The sequence below is a fragment of the Kogia breviceps genome, chromosome 9 (genome assembly GCF_026419965.1).
Source record: "Kogia breviceps isolate mKogBre1 chromosome 9, mKogBre1 haplotype 1, whole genome shotgun sequence".
NCBI classification, from domain to species: domain Eukaryota; kingdom Metazoa; phylum Chordata; class Mammalia; order Artiodactyla; family Physeteridae; genus Kogia; species Kogia breviceps.
Genome location: NC_081318.1, coordinates 61,394,368 through 61,418,805, shown reverse-complemented (window position 1 = coordinate 61,418,805; position 24,438 = coordinate 61,394,368). Strand labels below are relative to the sequence as shown.

Genomic DNA, 24,438 nt, shown 5'->3' with positions numbered 1-24,438 from the left:
TACACTCAGTGCTGATCTGATGGCTTTCCCTATGCTGCTTTACCCTTCACGTGAACTGGTATTTCCTGACGAGCCATGCTAAGACACTGACTCAGCGTGATTCCGGTGTGATCAGCATCACTTTACAATGAAACATTGCAGATTTTTGGAAACTGATAACACATTCTGGCAGGGCCCACACCCAGAAAGCTTGTGAAATAAGTAAAATTTATACTTAATGTGTTTGCAGGCCTCAGTTTGACCCCATCCTTCCTTCTCTACTCATCTGGAAGCAGGGCCTGACATGGCCTCATACTGTTCCCAGCCTACTCCAGGTACCAGCACGTCTGGCCCTAAGGAGAGCAGACCACGCTCACAAACTTCCCACTTTCCCTCTTTCTCCAGACCTTGCTAACCTGGGGTCCCGTTTCCTTAACACCCTGTTGGATGACTGGTCTATTCAATCTCACTGGGCTGTTAATGTGTTAGAACGGCCAGAAGTATTACACACTTCAGAGACACATTATATTTTAATAATTGAAGAGCTTTATCGTCTTAATCAAAGGAATTACTAATTTGTTCTAGGCATTGAGGGATATATTTTTGGACTGCCTGGCTTTTTGCAATTCTCAAAACCAGAGGTAATTGCCTGTTAAACTTATTATGGGTTAGACTTGCCCCTTCCACAGAGTAGTTCACAGATAACAGACAGACACTTTGGATAACAAGCATTTAAGTCATTCTTTTGCCTATTTGGGCCATCGAATACTATTAAATTAAATAATTAAATTATTTTAGATGGCCTCTTACAGATGAGGTAAAAATGCGTTGAAACTTCGTTCCCCTAGTGGTCGACTTCAAGTGATGGGGAAGTGTCTGTTTACTTTAAGGAGAGTGCAAAAGGTCGCTTTAAACAGATTTTGAGTAACGTTTCATTGCTCCTCCGGTTCCCTTTTCTACTTCTCTTTTAAAAGATAGATACCCTGAAGCAAAAATTGTTTTAAAAAAGTTGTGAGGATTTTGAATCCTACCTGTCATATTTTGGGTTCACCACTGCTTCAACCTGGATTTGGGATATCGGGGGAAGAACTCACTGAATCCGCTCCAGAACCCCAGAAAGAAATTTCTGAGTCTGAAAGCAACTGTCTTGCTTAATTTGTGAGCCTAAAATTGTGTATTCAGTCTGTTTTACATCAAAAACAATCTTGCCCCACACTGTCAAGAATCACCTGAGGTATGGATATTTTCAGGTCCTTGGCTCTAAATAGTAGGCTTTTGTCTCCAGATTTCTAGTTCTGAAATAGCTCTGGGGCTTATGAGCTTGAATATGAGATTTAAAAATATGTCCATATTTTATAATTATTTATTAAATGTTACAAATAATATTTTTATATTTTATCCCTGCCACCACCAAAAGTAATCGTGTACCTTAGAACAGATTAATACTATACTATTTGAATCACCCCCTTGTCACATTTGCAGATCTTTCTGTATGGGGTCACAATTCTCCCTCATCCGTCTGTGTATCAAGTCCCCACTTTGCACCCTCTCAAGTTTCTTCCAAGTGCACACATGCTCAGCCTGCACTCTCCCACCTTCCAATCCACGTTCTTGTTCATTTAGCTTCTTCCCCCGCCCGTGCCCAGAGGGGGGACAGGGAGGGAAACTATGCATGCATATCGCACAAGGTGGGTGCTTTGTTTCAGAGCTCCCCAATCAACTGTGCACGAGAGAACTACCTCCTGGATGTATTGAGACAAATGTGATCGTCCTTAGAGCAAGCTTCTGGGAACTGACTTCAGCCGATCAGGTCACAAGCAACTGTTAGTTTCTTTTAGGTGAAAACTGGAGAGCCTCTCATAGTTACTGGTACGTGGGTGTTGTAGTCTCTTCCCCACCAGGTTACAACTAAAGCAGCTGTGGACTGATGTTCACTACATGTATGGACCTCGTCTAGCGAGCAGGCACACAGCAGTGTCCCTATTTTGTAAGCTCAGTGAAGTCCCTGTGCTGTCCTTTTATGAAGTCTTCATAGACATGAAAGATTCATTTGGGGCCAGTGCAACAATATTCAAGCATCAGGATTCAGCTAACTGTATAGTTGGACTAAGGCCCTGAGAAACCTCCAGATCAGCAGGTGGATGCAGAAGCATTCAGGAGTCAGGCCTAGGATGCCATTCCTATGGGGACAGATTACTGGACTCACAAGATTTTTATATGATGTTCAAAAAAGGACAGAAAGGCCTCCAATATATTTCTATTTGACTAAATACGAACCGACTTCGAGATGGGACATTCCAATTAGGGCAACAGACTGCCCCTGGATTGTAGATTGAAATTAACACACACATTTATATCACATGGTCTATATCAGGGGGTCAACAAACCCTTTCTGTAAAGGGCCATATAGTAAAGATTTTGGGTTTTGCAGGCCATTTGATCTCTGTTGCCATGACTCAGCTCTGCCTCTGAAATGCAAAAGCAGCCATAGCCAGTACTTCAGTGAATAAACATGGCTGTGTTCAGATAAAACTTACTTCCCCAAACAGGTGAAGACTCAGATTTGGCCCATGGGGATTTGCCAACTCTGGTTTTCACTGAGCATTTTAAAGTAAATTACAGACAGTAATGTACACAGTCCATCTCCTCCTGCTTGTGTGAGTTTTTCCCTTTGTTCTTCCCTTACTCGACCCAGGTCCCTTTCTAAAAACTTCCTACACAAGAGCAAACTCAGGTTTCATCCAGCAAGTGGTGCCTAAACGGAGCTCTCCTCATAATCAATGAATTCCAGTGGCACGTACTGATCATTTACTGCAGTGCTCAGGGGTGGCTCTTAGGACACAGTTCCTGCCCAGGAGAAGTCCATGGTCTCTCAGTGATGGATAAGTACAAGAGGTATTAAGAACTTTAGCAGAGCTATGGATGAAGCTCAAGAGTTAACTTCAGGGCAGAGTAATGGAAGCCCTTACAGAGGAGGTGGTGTTGAGCTGAGTTTTAAGACTAAGTAGGTGTTTTTCAAGGCAAGAGGAGGGGGAAGCGTATTTCCAAGAAAAGGGAACATGTGGGGGCAAAGGGGAAATCCAAAGGGAATGGCATTTTAAGACATGAGGACAAGTTCAATCTAATTGGAGCCAAAGGTGTATCTGGCAGAAGGGCGAGAGTTAAAACTGGACAAATAATTTGAGGACTAATTATAAATGGCTTCATGTGTCAAGCTAAGGAGCTTGAACTTCATCCATAGGCCAGGCAACCAGGAGAAAGCAGGAGAGTCTTAAAAGCAAGGGTCGTATGGTCACATTTGGTTGCACTGTGAAAGATAAATAGGAGGAGGAGGGGGAGAGGAGACTGGAGGTGGGGTAAGAGGAGTAATGGTCCAGGTGAGAGATAATGAGGCCTTAAACTAAGGCAGGGGCCATTGGAATACAGGGACACATGGATTGGAAAGCCATTTCTGGGGCAGAATGAACAGGATTTAGTGACTGAATGGATTGGAGGTTAGGGAGAGGGTTTGGGGAGGACGGTTGTATTTCTAGCTTGGAGATGGGGTGAACTGAAACACCATCCACTGAGATGGAGGATATAGGAGGCAGGGTAGGGTTCTTTGAAGGAAAATAATGGGCTTATTTAGTACCAAAGCGGAGGTAGCTGAGGGACATCCAAGGCAACAGCACAGAATGAGACAAGAGCCTGTGCCTCTGTTGTCATGATGCAGGAAGTTAGATGCCCTGAGAGAAAAGTGATGTTAACAGGTTATGACAGAGGAAGAATTCTAGTAGCTGGGGAGGGGAGGGCATAAGAAGAGGACAACCAAAATAGTTTAGATTTGTAACACCAAGAGTCACAGGGTAGGTATCAGTTGGATCTCCCTAGGGGCCCTCTGACTGAGATAGTGGGAGCTTGTAATGAACTTGAACTTTGATAGTCCCTCTTGTCTCTACACCTTCTCACCCTGTCTCTTTTTGCACAAGCACCGAAGTGAGAGTGAATTTTTTTTTTTTTTTTTTTTTTTGCGGTATGCGGGCCTCTCACTGTTGTGGCGTCTCCCGTTGCGGAGCACAGGCTCCGGACGCACAGGCTCAGCGGCCATGGCTCACGGGCTTAGTTGCTCCGCGGCATGTGGGATCTTCCCGGACCAGGGCACGAACCCGTGTCTCCTGCATCGGCAGGCGGATTCTCAACCACTGCGCCACCAGGGAAGCCCAAGAGTGAATTTTTAAAAATGAATGATCCTGGGCTTCCCTGGTGGCGCAGTGATTGAGAATCCGCCTGCCGATGCAGGGGACACGGGTTCGTGCCCCGGTCCGGGGAGATCCCACATGCCGCGGAGAGGCTGGGCCCGTGAGCCATGGCTGCTGAGCCTGCGCGTCTGGAGCCTGTGCTCCGCAATGGGAGAGGCCACAACAGTGAGAGGCCCGCGTACCGCAAAAAAAAAAAAAAAAAAAAAAAAAAAGAATGATCCTGATAGATATTTAGTCTGAACAAACATATATGCATTTATATTCACATTTTAGATCGGTCATATGTATACACACACATAAATACAAAAACATATGTATGTATCTGTGCACACACACCCACCTTTATCTAAAAGTATAATTATAGTATCGAAACACCTAAAGTAACATGAATCTGTCAAAACCTTTCAGTCCTCAGATTGTTCCCAACCCTACCCTAGGCAATACTGCAAAATAAATAATCTCAGAAGCCCTGTTTCCCTTTTTGCGTCTCTACTTCCTCTCTGTTGTCTCTTCCATCACTCCTTAAGACACCTAGCTCTGTATCCCTTCTTCCTCTCCTTTCTAGCAAAATCTGTTTTTAGGGGAAAATCTGATATCAGTTAGTACACTTTTGTGAGAAATCTAAGCCAATGGGTTGATTTAAGTCAAGAAGGACTTGCATTTGAACTATTTTATCTAGTTGTGGAATGAACATGATGTACACTATACATCAACAAACAGATGTGTTGGGAAATATGGAAAGCAGAAGGATTTCCCAGGTTCCACTAAGTTCATAACACGCTTTGGCAGTCCCAGCTCTGTTGCCTTTTCAGGCCAGTCTTGAGAAGCTAAACGTGTACACCCATTCTAGTCTGCCTCTTTCCTGAAATCTCAGGATAGTTTATACTTTCTTCTGGAATTTATCACATTTTAACATTGTTAATACTTATTTTTATATGTACCTTAATTTTCCTAATGGATTTAAATTCCTCGAGGACATCTGTGTCTAATTAAACTTTGTGTCTCTCAGGACCTAAAACTGTGCTCCGTCTTGCACACAGTAGATGCTCAATAAATACTTATGGACCAAACCAAGGCTATACCAACTGTTAGAAAAATAAATCTGAAGATTTCCTTCGGTGAAAGGCATCAACTATACTATCATTAACAAGATTGTATACATAAAAAATCCTTATCTTTTACGGGACTAACAATGTTGGTACTTGATGTTCCTTTATTCTTTCTGGGTGTGGCCAGTTGGGGAAAGAATTCCCAGATATAAATGGGAAGAGGGCAATTAAATTAAGTAAACATCATTTAATCAGACCAAGTGGCTTTATCCAGTGATGGCCCATTAGGCAAATAAGCGTATGGATTTCATGTACGAAGTTACTTTTTGTCATTCTAAATGTATTCATAATTAATGTCAATGCAAAGAGTGTTTATTCACTGAAGCCAGTTTCTTGTAACAGTATTGCAGACTTCTTTCCCCCTTGAAAGAGCAGAAAGGAAAGAAGCCCTGTCTACCCTTGCCGTAAAGGTCCTTTTTTGTTATGAAAAATTGTCCCCAGATTGCAAATAACATAGATAACTGGCAGCAAAGATTTTTTTCTCTCTGTAGAAAGGAGGCTGTGGGATTCCTATGAGGATTGATTCCACAGCAACACAGTTAAGGTGACAGCTAAGCTGGTGTGGGAAGAGTCCCTCTGAGTAGCTCCTGCATGAGGTGGAGAGGCATGGTGGAGGCCAAGGGGGAGCTCAGAGGCCCCTTCTTCTATTTCATATGGTCCTGATGTATAGTCCAATGCCAGCCTTAAGCCGAGCATGCAGGTTCCTCATTTCTATGGAAGAAATGGATGTTCTGTATAGATGTAAATTACAGAAAACTAACACAGCAGGCTGACTTTGCTGGCTGTCCTGCCCTCTCTTTGTCCATCCTCTCTTTTAGTGAGACCCTATCCCTGGTCCCCATTCCACTGGCCACATTTCTCCCCTCCTTTCATTATCACATAAGCTCCTCAAAAATCTCCATCTCCATTTTCAGTTTTTCCATCTCTTACTCTCAATGCCCCACAACGCTTATGTGTTCTTACTCCATCTCAAGATCCATCTAAAGAGGGCCGCTTCTGAAACCAGGCTTCCACTGGCAATTTCTTCAAGAACCGGAGCCCTAGGCAGGTTCTGCCTTGTTAATGGAATTGGATGTGTCCCTTCCTCCTCAGACCTGACCATGGGCTCTGTCCTCAACTCTGATGTGACACCTGCTTGTCCCCTACTGTGCTCTGAGGCCATTCCCTTCTGCCTCTTCCAAGACCAGGATCTTCCTTCCCTGTGGTACCCGTTCCTGCCAACACTTCTGACTCTTTCCGTAGAGTCAGGAAATGGGCTTCAGCCTCTCCCATCTCAAAAATTCCCAAACCCTCTCTTAGTTCACATGTCCCTTCTGCTACTGTCCTATCTCTATGTTTATATAATAAAGTTATTCCACAGGCCAGTCTCTGCTGTCTCTGCCTCTCACAACCATACCTGTACCCTCACTCTCCTCTCCATCTCCCTCTGGCTCTCCCTGTTTCCTCACTTCTCTTCCCCTGGGAAACCCTCTGAAGTCAGGTTGCTGCCTCCAATATGCCCCTGAAGCTCAGCTGGAAAAGTCACCAACAACCCTTTAATTGCCAAATCTTTATTGCCACATTCTTACCTAATCTCTCTTTTGCATATATCACTGTGCTGCTGCTTATTTCTGATTTTGCAAGTCGTCTCTCTCCTTGTCCTTCTTCTGAGCATTCTTTCTCAATTGCTTTTGGGTTTTTTCTTTCTCTGTTTACCCTTTAATATTAAACTCAATTTTTCTGAGATTTGTCCTTAGCCTGTTTCTCTTCTTGTTCCATATTCTCTTTCTGAGTTCTAAAGCCACATGTGCTAACTCTCAAATCTGCCTCCCCATTCCAGACCTTTCTCCTGGGTCCCAGATTCACATTTTGATTGTGCACGTCTTCTTCTGGGTGCCCCGCAGTCATTCAACATGGAATACGTTCACCATGATGCTCCTCCAGATTTCCTTCCTAGGGGTAAGGTCCCTCCAACCAGCCGGGCACCTGGCAAGAAACTTGGGATACACCTGTAGCTCTGTTCTCACTGTATCGTCCCCACTTGTTGGTACTATGGTCTTTGGTCTGTTCTATCATCATCCCTCGATCTATGCTCTCAATTCCTTTCTCCTCATCAATACCTCTACTGCTTTAGATCAGGGCCTCATCATTTCTTATCAGTATTTAATAATATGGTCTCAAAACTCTTATTCCATCTCTCTTTTCTATATCCTCTTCAGCTTATCCATTACTTGCTGATGGTGTCATTTTATTTCTTTGCTCCTTTAAAAATAACATCATTGAATTATTTATCATATATATGATTCCATTTTGGCTGAATTTTCTTAAAAACCTGTCTTTAGTACCATGGCCTATATTTTAACTCGGTACTGAGTATCCATGACAGATTAGAAAAAAGACACAAATATTTGAGTACATCTATATTTTCTCCTTATGTCATATTCAAGTAAAATTTTATAGGTTGCTCAATCATATTATACTCACTATTGAATGAAGTAGCCTATTCAAAGTCCATAATCAATACTTTCAAAATACATGGACTTTTTAAACTTTCAAAAGACTTGGGACTAAGCCTAATACTAGTTTATGTTCTCCACTGACACGAAAATTAAGTTGATTTCCTGAAATCAGACCGAATTATTTGTAAATGGCCTTGACTAAGCCACATACACAGATATAGTTATATTGGTCAATACAGTAATTTATTTGTTTATAAAGTAAAATTAATACTTTCTCATTGTGGTAGTCAAAAAAACCTCATATTCTTCTTGATGAACTGCATAATAATGAATTATTAGTATTGCCAGGTGATGTGTCTGTGGAAACCTCATATATTGTTAATCATAGACTTATTAGCCTTAGAATGTAAGATGTTCCTCTCTTAGGGAGAAGGAAAAAAGAAAACGTATTGCAAACTGATCTAGAAAAAATATCCCAGATCTGGAAGTCAGGAAACTTGGCTTGTAGTCTCAATGCTGAAGCTAAATCCTTTATTTCCTTGTCTCCAGAATTTATACTTTTCCTACTTTATTATTTCAGAGATTGGTATGCATCTGCTTAGTATGCTGTGGTCTTTTTTTAGACTTAAAATTTATAGTGTATTTCACAGTGAATGACATCTTAGAAATGAGATCTGACAGCTGCCTGGCAGTGGGTGAATCACCTGTTTCTTAAGGTTTCCATTTCCTCAATTGTAAAATAAGGGATTATTACCAGAATATTCTTCCTTTTGTAAAAGTATGTGATTAGAACAGTCAAAAACCTTTACTGGGCAATGCCAGAATGGAGGACATTATACTAACGTATGAGAGGGTTTAAACAATAAAATCTTGCAGTTTCCCTCTAGGAAAGCTGCAGGTGATCAGGGGAGGTGCCGCCCAAACTCAAGGTGTTACTCACAGTCCTCAGCAACCTTAAATGCAAATGGTGAGCATTCAGTTTAAGTGCTTGAGTGCTGAGAGACCTGGCAAAGAAGTGTTATTACCTGGGACTCGTCAATCAATGTCAGAACCTGCGAAGCCAGGCACCTTGAAGGCCCTGGCAGTGCCCCAGCTGGCAGGAGCGGAATCCCCACAGCTGACTGGGAGAAACGTGGCCCTGTACTGCTGGGAAAAGCTAAGTCTGAGCACATGGGCTAATACTCATGATCATCAGCACTCATCCAGGGAAGACGCGAGCTCAAGTTTAAAGAGCTTGTCTGCAATATATGCAAGGTTCTGGGTAATGAGTTATGAGGAAAATGTTCGGAAATCAGAAACCAAAGAAGCTTCTAGAACTGTGTGGCACCTACTTAGTTATCCTTCTTTAGATCATACACTCACGTTCTTGGATGCTGCTTGAAATCTGTTTTCTCCCCTTAAAGATCTGCTCTAAGGCTAGAAGGGACTGAGCATAACACATCTGCCTGTCCAGGTGCACGGAACAGCCCGGCCTCCAGGTGTCGGCTCCTCATGTGCCCGGCTCCTCTGCCGTGTTTTACTGTGTGAGCCCTGCTCGGAGCTGGGGCCATTCGTCTCCTCCAAGGCAGGCCAGTGGGGTGAGGTGGAGGGGCAAAAGTGTGCAGAGCTGATAGGCAACCTGTTGTGTTTAGGTTTAAGACTTACAAAAAAAGATAAAAACTAACAGAGAACGCATATAGCAAACACTGGAGTGCCCACCACCCAGACATAACTGGTGTTGCCCTCTGTTCATCACTGTTGCTTCAGACAAACTTAGAGCCCTTGCTGTTCTCCTTCAGAGTCTCTTTCTCCTCTTCCTAGTCTCTCCAAAAGCAGCCACTATCATGAAGTCGGTGTGTATTCTGCCAGTAAAGTTTGGGGCGGCTTATATCCCACTTTCAGAGTTGGAAGGTATGTTGGGGGTTAATCTTTTCCTATTTTAAAATGATGACATTAAAGCCGAGGAGAGAACTCTCTGGGAGTCCAGTGGTTAGGACTGCTCGCTGCTTCCACTTCAGCGGCATGGGTTCAATCGCTGGTCCAGGAACTAAGGTTCTGCATGCCGTGTGGCATGGCCAAAAAAATCAATCAATCAATCAAATAAAATAATAAAGCCTAGAGGAATTGAATAATGAATCAAAAGTGTCCCCCTATCCCCCTCTCTCTCTCCCTCTTTCTGTCTTTCTCTCTGATGCATTCTGAATTTACCCAGTGGCAAATATTTCCTCCTCCAAGCTATAAAGATTTTAAATAAAGAAGAAAAGGCAGGAAGGAAGAAAAAAAGAGAGAGAGAGAGAGAGAGAGAGAGAGAGAGAAATGTGGCATGGCTTAATCTGGCTTATCAGGAAAGTGATATTGACACGTGAAACCAGAAATGATCGAGATAGGCTTAAAGGTTAACTTCTGCATGGTCAGGGCCAAGTATGGAGCAACAGAGGTACCATGCACCTTCTGGAAGTGGGGCCTTAGTACTGACTGGGTCCCTGGGGAAGGTTCTGCTGCTGGGGATGAACTTTTCCTGGACGGTGGTGGGAGGACTGACTTTGAGAGCCAGAGGCAGCGTGAGGAAGAGGAAGGAATGAAAGCGTAGTAGCGTGTGCTGGGAGGAGTGGGACGTGGGGTTACAAATGTGGGGAGGAAGCAGACTGGTGGGGCTATAGGTAGATCAGTTGGAGAACTTTTTTTTTTTTTTTTTTTTTTTTTTTTTTTTTTTTTTGCGGTACACGGGCCTCTCACTCTTGTGGGCCCTACCGTTGTGGAGCACAAGCTCCGGACGCGCAGGCTCAGTGGCCATGGCTCACGGGTCCAGCCGCTCCGCAGCACGTGGGATCTTCCCGGACCGGGGCACGAACCCGCGTCCCCTGCATCGGCAGGTGGACTCTCAACCACTGCGCCACCAGGGAAGCCCAGTTGGAGGACTTTTGACCCATCAAACTTGATCGCTTTTTCCAATCATAATGTCTCATGAATGGTGATGGCTTAATGGAAGACACTTACTAGTGAAAGTATACATTGGTAAAACTTCGTCTCACAAGGTTCAAATATGCATGTTCTTTGACCAGAATGAGCAATGTGGTTTCTACAGAAAAAAAGAAAAAAGCAAATAAATTAAATGTTAAAAAACGCTATTGGGCTTCCCTGGTGGCGCAGTGGTTGAGAATCCGCCTGCCGATGCAGGGGTCAAGGGTTCGTGCCCTGGTCCGGGAAGTTCCCACATGCCGCGGAGCAACTAAGCCCGTGAGCCATGGCCGCTAGGCCTGCGCGTCCGGAGCCTGTGCTCCGCAACGGGAGAGGCCACAGCAGTGAGAGGCCCGCATACCGCAAAAAAAAAAAAAAAAAAAAAAAAAAAAAAAACGCTATTGTAGTTATGTATATTCTGTATTCCAAATGGTGTTATAGAGTCACAGTAAAATATACGGAAACATAATATATTAAATTAAAAAAACCCAGAAAACCAAACATACAGTATATATTTTGTTAAAAAAAATAAGCATATAGAAAAAAGACTGGGGAAAAAACCACCTGAGTGTAACAACAATTATTTCTGGGAAGTGGAATCACTTGTGATTTCTAGTTTCTTCCTGTTGCTTGTCCAGATTTTGTAAATTCCCTTCAATGAACATGTTTGCTTTTGTAATAAAAATTATAAAAATGGCAAACTATAATATATAACATAATTATGTATTATGTAAACTATACATAATATAATTATGTATTAGCTTAAATAAACTGAAATCTCATGGAGCCAAAAGATAAAATTATTCTCATTTATGAAAAAAAAATATTTCACTTGTTCTAGAACCTGAGGTGTAATGTTCTAGTAGTCAAAATTCCCAAACAGGGCTTCCCTGGTGGCGCAGTGGTTAAGAATCTGCCTGCCAATGCAGGGAACACGGGTTCGAGCCCTGGTCTGGGAAGATCCCACATGCCACGGAGTAACTAAGCCCATGAGCCACAATTACTGAGCTCGTGTGCCACAACTACTGAAGCCCACGCGCCTAGAGCCCATGCTCCACAACAAGAAAAGCCACCGCAATGAGAAGCCCATGCACCGCAATGAAGAGCAGCCCCCACTCGCCGCAACTAGAGAAAGCTCACACACAGCAACAAAGACCCAACAGGGCCAAAAATAAATAAATAAATAAATTTATTTTTAAAAAAAATTCCCGGGCTTCCCTGGTGGCACAGTGGTTGAGAGTCCGCCTGCCGATGCACGGGACGTGGGTTCGTGCCCCGGTCCAGGAGAATCCCACATGCCGCGGAGCGGCTGGGCCCTTGAGCCATGGCCGCTAGGCCTGCGCGTCCGGAGCCTGTGCTCCGCAGCGGGAGAGACCACAGCAGTGAGAGGCCCGCGTACCAAAAAAAAAAAAAAAAAAAAAAAATCCCAAATAATGACATGATTTAGAAAGAAAACATACACTCCTAAACTTACAAGAGGTAAAGAATGACTTATGAGACCTTAAGACTTGAACAAGATGGTTATTTAGAGGCTGAGTTAATTCCTTTAAGAGAACCATGCTGCCCAGTGAAGTTCTTCAAAGGAACATTCTCACCTGACAGTATATCTCAAGTGTAGCCATAATGTCTGTTGTCAGTTTTATGTTTGATAAGCTACTCCTCAGTCAAGCTTTTCTTTTAACTTATTTTTGCTTAAAAAAATATTTTTGCCTGCAAAAAAAAAAAAAAAAAAAACAGTGTCTTTCCTGAAAAGGGCATTTCTAATTTTGTCACTAACTTACCAATAATTTGGGGGAAGCTTTAGATGATTAATTATTAATTATTTGGAGCTTCAGATTCCTCCATAGGAAATGAATTACTGGTAAGTGTTTCTTCTAAACTTAAAATTATGTAGTTCTATGAATATAACAAAATTCACATTCAAATCGTCATCTGTATATACAGGATCATTCTGAAAGAAAGAGGAATGCCAAATGACCCACAGTTCTACCTCCATTTGTACCAAAAGATGTGTTTGGGGTTAGTGAAACATCACTACTGTATTTGAATTGAGTGCCCTTTATATAGGCTGATAACCAGAGCAGTCCCAATGGAAATATTTGCTCTGATAATCATTTAATTATTGTAAAAATATACATACATGAGTAATAGAGTTAGCTAGCTCTTCCACATTGTGTGTGTGTGTGTGTGTGTGTGTGTGTGTGTGTACAGAATCAAAAGCAGTGGAACAGTTTAGATGGCAGAGAGCAGCTAATGATGACAGCTGGCTTTGGTCATAAGATGACAGGAACCACAGGTGAGGAAGCATCAAAAATGACTTTACCTAGTTCACAGATTTGCCTGTTTAAATAAATAAACAAAAGCAAACAAACAAGAGAGGGCCTTGCAAGGATAAATGACCACACTGTGCTAGGACTGAAATGAATTATCAATTCAACCTCATGTAGCTGGGGTCCAAGGAAAAAGAAAAAGAACTTAATTGGACCCATAAAAGATTGTCCTAGCTCCTGGTAACTGTAGTCAAGAATAACTGATGTGACTTTTTTTAAAGTTTTTAAGCAAAACACATTTTCTTCCTTGTTTCATTACATATCATAAATTTGGATGAAACTTGGAAATCTTAGTTCAGAATACTTGCTTTTGAAATTATAATCCTTTATCCCTTAGCTAGCATACTTTTCTCAGAACTTCTTAGAAGCTAAGCATCCTGTAGCATTTGACATTTGCTGGGGTCCAGATAATAGGATGAGATGAGAAGTGATTGCTATTGTTTTTATTTTAACAGTATTATTGTCCTCTGTCACTTCAATTCCCAATCTCAACATTGGTGGAGTTCATGGTAGATATTTTGGAATATATTGTTAAGTTCTCTAGTTTTAGAAAACAGAGAGGAAAAGGCCATTAAAAAAAAAAAAGGTCAAAGAAATTAGTGGTTATTTTCCCTCTTCATACAACTGACTAAGAAAAGGATGAAGATGAAGTCCTCCCAAACTCACATCTTTTGTACCCCGCAGGTAGATCTCTCTGAAAGGCCCAGCACAAAAGCATTTGTGCCTGGCAGTGGGAAAAATGTGTGTGACCACGAGGTGGTCAGAAAATCCATAACTTAGGTATTCAGGAATGCCTGACATAGGGGAGAGGCATCGTTTCATGAGCGCTTTTGTGTGTGTGTGTGTGTGTGTGTGTGTGTGTGTGTGTGTGTGTGTGTGTGTGTGTGTGTGTGTGTGTGTGTGTGTGGTACACGGGCCTCTCACTGCTGTGGCCTCTCCCATTGTGGAGCACAGGCTCCGGACGCGCAGGCCCAGCAGCCATGGCTCACGGGCCCAGGCGTTCCGCGGCACGCAGGATCCTCCCAGACCGGGGCACGAACCCGTGTCCCCTGCATCGGCAGGCGGAATCCCAATCACTGCGCCACCAGGGAAGCCCCGTTTCATGAGCTTTTATTGAAATAATTAATATTGAAGAATTGGCGAGAAACTTTTCTAAGTGTTCCCCAAAGCAAAGTAGGTTTTTTGACTTGATATCACCAGATTCAAAACTGTGAATTTTTTGTATAGGTCAGTGTCTCTGGAGCCCAGGACTAAGTGAATGAGCCTTCAGAGCCCACCTGGGCTGCCAGCCTTGCTGCCATTCCATCCTCTGAGGCTGCCACCACCCAGGGGCCATTGCTCAGGTCCCCTGAGGATCAGGCAGAGGGTCTGGAAACCAGAGCTCAAAGTCCCATTTTGAACTCAGAGCGAGAAAAGTTCATGCACGAAGGTAAGAGAATTCTGCCCATCAGCTGTTGTATCTATAATATCAAGAAGGCACAGAAAGGATGGTCTCTAAAATCTCATCCAGAGAGAACATGTTTTGACTCTAAACAGGGAGGACAAAAGACATTTTTCATTTTATTATATATAGAATTAGAAAACTGGCTGGTTGTTGGAACAAATTTGGTCAATCAAAAAATGTAAAGCTCTTACAGTATTTATTGTTATTTTAAAATTGGAAAGTCTTTAGAGAGGATATTGCTCTCATGTTTGCAGTAGCTCTTACCACTCCCTATTGTCTTACATGAAGCCTTCACACATGTAGACATTTGAATTTTTGACCCCTGGTTGGAAGAAAGAAAAAGAAGCTAGAATCAAGATTCCAATTCATCACCATATTTTCTATGGAGTTAATGTCTATAGAAATTAATCATTACACACACATTTGTGAAGAACACGCACGAGAGACAACATCCTTGCCCAAAAGCAGCTTAGATTGGCTTGACAACAATATACATGATTCAGTTATTGTTTTTAAAGAGTGGAGGTAGCGAGAATCCACTTGCTCCCTTCTATTTGGCCGAAAAGTTAAATTTAGAGGTCAGTTTTAGCAAATAAGTGAATGGAGACATACTCCAAATCTGGGGAAATGATTATGGCAGATGGAGAAAGGGCTTATTTTGCTATTGAGAAATGAAGCTTATGGCATGTAAACTGTCACACAGAACACAAGTGTCAGGCAGCAAGTATCTATTTGGTCTTTTTTGGGAATTTTCTCACCTTGGTGTAAGTTCCTCAGTAAGAAATAATAATCAAGGCACTAAGAACAAACATGAAATAAAAAGGGATTTAACAAATAGCTTTATTGTTGTGACTCTAATTAGCTTTATTTTTTATTTTTTTGAATAGTGGAAGTGTTTCTAAAACTTATTTGTAAACTGACATTAGAAGGTCATGTTTTTATTGTCCTGTAAAAGCTGATCTTTTGGGCTTGCCTGGTGGCGCAGTGGTTAAGAATCTGCCTGCCAATGCAGGGGACATGGGTTCGAGCACTAGTCCGCGAAGATCCCACATGTTGCGGAGCAATTAAGCCCGGGCACCACAACTATTGAACCTACTAGAGCCTACAACTGAGCTCTAGAGCCCTGAGCCACAACTACTGAGCCCATGTGCCACAACTACTGAAGCCCATGCACCTAGAGGCCATGCTCTGCAACAAGAGAAGCCACCGCAATGAGAAGCCCAGGCACTGCAATGAGGAGTAGCCCCCGCTGGCCGCAACTAGAGAAAGCCGCACACAGCAACAAAGAACCAAAGCAGCCAAAAGTAAATAAATAAAATAAATAAATTTATTTTTTAAAAAGCTGATCTTTTTAAAAGAAAATTGTGATATAAAGAGAGCCCTTCATGGAGGCAGCCATTGTTGGCATGTATTCAAGTGGCACCCCAGAAGCAGCCCAGGACCACCTTGCTGCATGCCCCAGCCCAAGCCAAAGAAACATTCTGGCCCCACTCACTCCATGCTACAGCCTGGCACTAGATCCGGGGTGGCCACAAGTGAAAAGACAGGATCATGGGGTACATCTGAGCTGAACTCTGTAAGCCCATGAGCCCTACTTGCTTCAGCACTCCCCTCCTTTTGGGGCAAAGATCCCAGAGTGAAGAGAAGGAAAAACACACACTTTAAGGGAGAAGAGTCAGCTCAAGCCTGACCCTCGGGGTTTCCACTCCAGCAACTTGGGAGCAGACCCAAGGGCGCTGACAACCACTGAGCAGAGAGGACATCCTGCCTCACACACAGCTCCAGCTCTAGCTCCTCCACCTCCAGCCCAATCCCCTACCAAGGTGACAGCTGCCAGCGCACCCTGAGGAAAGACATAGCTGGCATCCACATCAAATCCAGCTCTCCCACCAAAGGCAGTGGGCACATGCACATAGCATAGGGACACTCCCACATAAGAACACCCCTTCAAAACCAAAATAGCTAACTGTTTCATCTAGGTTCATAGACACAGAGAAACTTAAGTGAAATGAAAAGGCAGAGGAACTACTCTCAACTGAAAGAGCAAAAGAGAAAACCCATGAAAAAAACAATGAAACAGAAACAAGCAACTTACCAGATAAAGAATTCAAATCATTGGTAATAAAAATGCTAATTGAATTGGGAAGAGAAATGATCTAAACACAGATCATTTTAATAAGGAACTAGAAAATAGAAAGACCCAATCAAACATAGATAATTCAGTATCTGAGATAAAGAATACTCCAGAAGCAATGAATAGCAGAATAAATGACACAGAAGGACACATAAGTGATCTGGAAGATAGAAGAATGGAAATCACTCAATCAGAACAATAAAATGACAAAAACAAAACAAAACAAACAAACAAAAACAAGTGCAACATGAAAGATCTCTGGGATAACATCAAACGTGCCTACATTTGTATCAAAAGGAGAAGACAAAGGGAAGGGGATCAAAAATGCATTTGATGAGATTATTGCTGAAAAATTCCCAAATCTGAAGAAGGAAACAGATATCCAGGTACAGGAAGCATAGAGGGTCCCAAACGAGATGAATCCCAACAGACCCACACCAACACATATAATTAAAATAGCAAAAGTTAAAGAGAGAATTCTAAAGGCAGAAAGAGAAAAAAACAGAGAGTCATGTACAAGGGAATCCCCATAAGGCTATCAGCTGATTTCTCTGCAGAAAGTTAGCAGGCCAGAAGGGAGTGACATGATGTATGCAGACTGCTGAAAGGGAAAACCCACAACCTAGGGCTTCCCTGGTGGCGCAGTGGTTGAGAGTTCGCCTGCTGATGCAGGAGACGCGGGTTTGTGTCCAGTCCGGGAGGATCCCACATGCCGCAGAGCGGCTGGGCCCATGAGCCATGGCTGCTGAGCCTGTGCGTCAGGAGCCTGTGCTCCGCAACGGGAGAGGCCGCAACAGGGAGAGGCCCGTGCACCACACACACACAAAAAAAACAAACAAACCCACAACCTAGGATACTCTACCCAGCAAGATTATCATTTAGAATAGAAGGAGAGATAAAGAATTTCTCAGACAAGCAAAAACTAAAAGATTAAGCAATACTAAACCTACCCTAAAAGAAATGTTGAGATAAAGGAACCCAAGCATACTACAAAAGAAAATCATCAAACCACAATGAGAGAAACAGAAATAAGAATAAATGATCAGAGAAGAACTATAACCACAACTGGAAAACAAAGAATAAAATGGCCATAAAATGGCCATTTATGACAAACCCACATACTCAGTGGTGAAAATCTGGAAGCCTTCCCACTAAATTCAGGAACAAACAAGGATGCCCACTCTCACTGCTTCTATTTAACATAGGATTGGAAGTCCTAGTCACAGCAATCAGGCAATAAAAAGAAATAATGATGAATATTTTTCATCAGCTTTGCTATGAATGCTCTTACGTGTGGCTTTGGGTGCTCATGTACCAGTGGTTTTCTAGGATATATACCCAAAAGTGGAATTGGTGGGTTGCAGGATATGTAAACATTCAAAAATAGTACATCATACCAAATTTTTTCCCCAAGTGTTTGAACCAGTTCATTATAAATTTGCACCAGTTGTTGTATAAGCGTTTCCATTGCTTGATATTCTTTTTAACACAAAATTGTCAGACTTCTTCATTTTGTTAATCATGGATGTGAAATGGTATCTTGTTTCAATTTGCCTTTCTCTGTAGCATCTTACCATATTTATTTACCATCTGTGCTGTTGCTTCTGTGAAATGTCTGTTTATAATTGGGGGAGATTTTCCTATTGGATTGTTTGCCTTTGCTTATATTTCTGGTGTTCCTTATATGTCCTGAATTTGAATTCTTTGCTCAGTATTTGTGTTGCTAATATCTTTGTGGCTTGCCTTTTTACTTTACTCATTTCTTTTCTTATTTTAGTGAACAGAAGTTCTCAATTTTAATGCAAATTTACCCATCTTTTTTTTTTGTGGCTAGCATCTTTTTTCCTTGTTTATGCTGCTCAGCCTTTCAGCCACCTTTCTTGGGCAGGAAACTCACCCAGGACAAAACCTGCTCTGGGTGCTGGGTGTACCTCTCTAGCTTCCCATCTTCATGCCTGGTAATTCCTATGAGCCTATCAGCATGCTGGTGATTTCCAGGTGACTGTTTTTTCTTCATCTTTTTTAGTTGTCTCAGCATGAAAGTGGGTCTGAGTTACACAGATGGCCACTACCCCACTTTTTGTTGTTGTGGGATGGAGGGCTTTGGGTATTTTCTTATTTCCTGGAAGCCCAGCAATGCATTGAAAAGCCTATATTGTCACCATATGGTTGTTGGAAAGCAGAAAGACCCTTCAGAGTATCTAGCCTGCCATTTTGCAAAGAGCAGAAATACTTACGTTTGTTTTTCAAGCTTTTCACTATTTTTCCCATATAGAAAATTGATATGCAAACATATTGTAATGTTGACTTGGGTGTTCATCTCTTTGTCTGAAATGTTCTCCTCTTCCTTCATGTGACTGACCAAATCCTAATATTCCAAGGACAACTTGCAGGCCTCCTCCTTTGTGGTACTTCCTCATCGCTCTCAGTTGGGCCATGCTCAACTCTGAGGACACAAAGCACTTGCCCTACTGCCTCCATTCTACCCTGAACACAGTCTGAGCTGCCTTGCACTTAGTGAAGAGCACCTGTGTTAGTTTTGTTTTGCTGCTTTAACAAATTGCCACAGGTTCAGCAGCTTAAAAAACACAAATGTGGGGGCTTCCCTGGTGGTGCAGTGGTTGAGAATCTGCCTGCTAATGCAGGGGACATGAGTTCGAGCCCTGGTCTGGGAGGATCCCACATGCTGCGGAGCAACTAGGCCCGTGAGCCACAACTACTGAGCCTGCGCATCTGGAGCCTGTGCTCCGCAACAAGAGAGGCCAAGATAGTGAGAGGCCTGCGCACTGCGATGAAGAGTGGCCCCCACTTGCCGCAACTAGAGAAAGCCCTCGCACAGAAATGAAGACCCAACACAGCAAAAATAAATAAATAAACAAATAAAATCCTACCCCCAACATCTTAAAAAAAAAAAACAAACCACAAATGTGTTATCAGTTCTGGAGGTCAAAAGTCTGATGCAGGTCTCGAGAACTGGGCTAAAATCAAGGTGTCAGTGGGGCTGTGTTTCTTCTGGAGGATCTAGGGAAGAATCCATTTCCTTACCTTTCCCAACTTCTAGAGGCTACCCACATTCATTCTTTGGCTGATGGTCCCTTCCTCTACCTTCAAAGCCAGCAACAGCTGGTTGGATTCTTCTCATGCTACCATCTCTCTGGTGCTCTGATTATAGCTGGGAAAGGTTCTCTGCTTTTAAGGACTAGTGTGATTTGGTAAAGTCCACCTGGACAATCCAGACTAACCTCCCCATCTCAAGGTACTTAACCTTAATCACATCTACAAAGCCCTTTTCCTACATAAGGTTCTGGGGATTAGGGAATGGACACTGTTGCATCCATTATTCTGTTGATCACAGCATCTGTACAGTCTGCCTGTTCTCTGAACTTAGAAGCAAAGACATGCCTTGTTTATCTCTGTGTCCCTAGTTCCTGGCACATAGGAAGAACTCAATACATTAAAAAAATTAGAACTCACTTTACAAAATTCATTAGAGAAATAATTAACTCCTTGAAAGAGAGGAATAGGAAACGTTAAGAAAAAAATCACACCAGTTTAAAAGAATAAGAGAGAAGTGATATGTCAATGAGTTAAAAACTATTATTCTCATCCACTTTGAGATTACTCCCCTCTTTTCCCACCATAATTAGCAAAACAAAGGGAAGAGTCAGAGGGAGTGTTGTCTGGCTAGATAAAGAATCAAAGAGTCTGAATTGAACAACCTTAGATTTTGGAAAAGAGAATGATGAGTTATGTTTTCATTTTAATCTAGTTAAAAAGCTAATATGGAAATAACCCAAGTGCCCATCAACAGTTGAATGGATAAAGAAGATGTGATACACACACACACACACACACACACACACACACACACAGGAATATTACTCAGCCACAGAAAAAAAGGACGAAATATTGCCATTTGCAGCAACATGGATGGACCTAGAGAATATTATGCTTAGTGAAATAAGTCAAACAGAGAAAGACAAATACTGTATGATGTCACTTATATGTAGAATCTAAAAAAATAATACAAATGAATCTATATATACAGGCTCAAGTAAAAAACAAACTTATGGTTACCAAAGGGGAGAGGGGGAGGGACAAATTAGGAGTCTGGGAGCAACAGATACAAACTACTATACATAAAATAGATAAGCAATAAGGATTTAATGTTTAGCACAGAGAATTATACCCAATATCTTGTAATAACATATACTGGAATATAATCTGAAAAAAAAAATCCAAAACTGAATCACTGCACTATACACCTGAAATAACACAATATTTTAAATCATTTATACTTCTATTTTTAAAAAACCAATAGAGATGGGGGAGATATATGACATTTTGTTTCTCCATTTTCAAATAAACAAGGACAGACTATGTACACAACGTGCTAAAACCAAGAATGTGTATCGAGAGACGTGTCCATTTTAAATGAAGACATTGAGAAATTTTTAGTATTTTATCAAGTACTAATGACATTCAAGAATTTTAACAATGACAAACTTCCTTTGAAATGTTAAAATATCTTAGACGATCATTTCTATCGTTTTCATTTAGTTGAAACCTCAGCTTTGCTGACTGCAAGAATTGCTCTCATGGGAGGTCTGAAGAGCATGCTAAATTTATAAAATGCCAAGTAGGTTTGGTGATTTTAGTCTTAATGTCTTTCCTACACACAACAAGAAGTAAAGGAAAGAATGAGAGAAAGCCATTTGCATGTTACATGTAACAGAATTGTTGCACATCCCTAATAAACCAAGAGATCCTATAAGTAAAAAAGAATCAAAAGGAAAAAACAGGAAAATGATAGGGACTGGCAATTCAAAGGAGATGGCCAATACACCTCTGAAGGGTGCTTAGCTTCATTAACTGTCAGAGAAATGCATGCTAAGCGGGTCTGGGGTGAGGCTGGGCACCCATGGGTGATTCTGATGAGCTACCCTGGCTGAGGACCAGCAAAGGGACATCTGAATTATGCCAATCTCAGGAGAGAGTCTACTATTGGACTTGGAATTTTAGATGTTCTATGATTTATGCCTTTTTTCTCTACTAAACTATAATTCGGTGTCTTGTGAACAGCCATGCAAAGATGTCCAAGAGCTTTCCCCCTCACTAAAATAAGACATGTTTTAGAATATGTGTGTGTGTCTGATCGTTAAAACAAGAATAGCTCCAAATCATATTTCACACATATGAACGGCATTTCAGGTTTCAATATATATATCCGACTTGATTTCTAAAAGCATTCATTATTTCTTACCATTTTCATAAGTTAGTATCTTTGAAAAATCATTCATTTAAGTCAATTCATTAAAAGTCACATCCAACTCTGAAAGTTAGGAAATTTTAAGTCCTGCAGTAATCAGGTTGAGAAAATATGGGCTCTTCGACTTGCCAAGGACCCTTACAGTCTTCTAGTACTATGTCTCCTCTATTCCTTATATCCTTTAGACAAATACTCTGACTGGGCATTCTTGGGGTGAGCATTTCTGACAAGACAATTTTCTCCTCCAGAGGCAGCCCACTGTTTAGGTAACACCAACTCCCACTGCTGTAGTTGAGCTCCATGTCCCCTGTGGCTTCCATCCTAATAAACTCCTACCCTGACCTTGTGGAACCTTTCAGAATGGTTGTGTTATTTTAAGACAGCCAATATGTCCTCATTCATTTGGGCTGCTTCAGCAGCTTCTCCTATTTCCATGGCTTTATTACCACCCTACCCTCTAATTCTGAGCATGGGTGTGATGGGTGTTCTTGGTGCCTAGAGTAGGGGAGAGGAGCAAACCTGTTAACACATGCCTGATTCTAAACAGTATTATGTTCCTGTGGAATAGAAAAGAGCCTAAGGTAACTGCCACATCAGTAGAAGACATGGGAAAATTTCCCTCTATCTTGGAAGCAAAGAAAAATAAGAATTACACAGTAGGAATTCTAAATAGTAAATCAGGATTTGTGGATTGCAAAGACAGCAAAATAAAGACTTCTTTCCCTATTTCTCTCTGAAATTCACTGAAGCTTCAATTTTATTTTTATTATCCTTCAAATTTGCCTTTAAAGTCTGCACTGACAGTTTCTTGACATTATTTTTAAGTACTAGTGGAATTCTCCAATTATTTTCTCCTTAGTATATTAGTTGGTGTTACCTTAAATGTATCATTTGGCTGTTTTCCATCTCTTGCATCTTAATGAAGAGTGCTATGGTTTTGCTAGTTTCAGCAATTTGGGATTTTTCTCAAATTGATTCTGTTATGAATACATCACTGCTCAGATTTGTTTTTGACTCTAAAACAAAACAGAACATGTCCCTGATGGGAAAAAAATCAAAAACAAAACCCCAGCAGACCTTGTTTTTATGTAATCATCTCATCTCTAGTCTTCCAAGAAATAAATATTGGAATTTGTGTAGACTTTCTTTGTGGTATATTACATACTTTGCTATTACATAATATGGACAAACAGTAAAATTGACTAAAATTGTGCCTATTCAAATTTTAGAGTGTTACTTGAGCTTTTCCCATACTGAAAGTTGAAGGCCAAGCCTATTAAATTTGCTTCGTACCACCCTCTGCCTTTACCACAAAGCAGCAGTCCCTCTGTATTCCATTTCTCTGAATGGTGTAATCACTCAGCTGCTGACCTCATCTGGCCTCTGAGGAACACCCCAGACTCTTTCCTCTTCCTTACTCCCAATATCCAATTGCTCAGTGCATCTGGTCCATCTTACTTCTCCCTGATCTTCTCCACCCTGAGTTTGTCATTGCTTCCAAACCGGCCTCCTCACCTCCATCTTATCTCTCACCTCTGATCTTTATCCCCCCAGTGCTGCTGAGTTACAGTAAACGTGACCCAATCATTCTCCTCCTTAAAATGCTTTAGAGGCTCTCTGTCTTCTCCAAGGTACAGAGCAAACCTTTTAGCACAGTATTCGAGGTCCTCACCCCTGCTTACATTTCTCATTTATCTTCCTCCAGGTTCTTATACATATTCTTCAGTTCAGCTATACTCAACCATTTACTACTTTCTGAGAGCACCATTCCTTTCCTTTTGAAATATTCCCTCTTTGTGCCCTCCCTTCCTTTTTATCCTTCCTCCCTCCTTCTCTCTCTTCCTCTCTTCTTCACTTGGTATTATGGAACTCATTCTGTGTCAGTAGATGAAGAGCTACCTTAGTCTTAAAATGCTTCACAGCAGTTCATTTTATTTAATCAACCCATCTTTCCTTGGACTTTCAATGTTTCCAGTCTTTTGTTATTATGACCAAAGAAAAGCTTCACTGAATAGCCTTGTACACATTAGTCTTTTTTTGGTACATATTAGTCTTTGTGTAAGTATATCTATACAATATATTCATGAAGTGAAATTGTAAGCACAAACACAATGTACGTTTGATAGGCATGTCAAAGGACTTACCTTAAAGACTGTGCCAATTTACATTCCCCCAACTTACGAGTGTACCTGCTTCTTCCCTTTCTCACCATTATTGAGACTTATCAGTTGTTTGATCTTTGTGATCCTCTGAAGGTTGAAAATGGGATCTCACTTTAGTTTTAATGTGTATTTTTCTCTTATTTTTTCATTTCTTTATATTGCAAAATATTTTATATATTCAAAGGAATATATATTACATATAAGTAGGTTTTAAAGTAAAATAATTACATAAAAATCTGTGTATCTACCACCCAGCTGAAGAAATAGATCACTACCAATATCATTAAAGCCACCTCTAAATTTGTCCCAAGTTGGACAAAGTCAACTTGAAAATAAGTGGTCATGGTGACTTGAGGTGCCCAAGAATATGCTATATGAGTCTCCAGAGATTACCATGG

The 24,438-nt window shown here is 41.5% G+C and overlaps 2 protein-coding genes across 4 annotated transcripts in view; one reads left to right on the top strand and one right to left on the bottom strand.

Annotated features, from left to right (window-relative positions):
* Window positions 1–17,010, top strand: part of COL28A1 (collagen type XXVIII alpha 1 chain) — a 154,457-nt gene extending 137,447 nt beyond the window's left edge. Inside the window, 5 exon segments of the mRNA XM_067041636.1 lie at window positions 958–1,012; window positions 1,014–1,109; window positions 4,491–4,494; window positions 14,259–14,460; window positions 16,907–17,010. Of these exon segments, the coding sequence (XP_066897737.1) occupies window positions 958–1,012; window positions 1,014–1,109; window positions 4,491–4,494; window positions 14,259–14,460; window positions 16,907–17,010 (461 nt within the window).
* Window positions 1–24,438, bottom strand: part of MIOS (meiosis regulator for oocyte development) — a 325,043-nt gene that overhangs the window by 198,608 nt on the left and 101,997 nt on the right. The window lies entirely within an intron of this gene.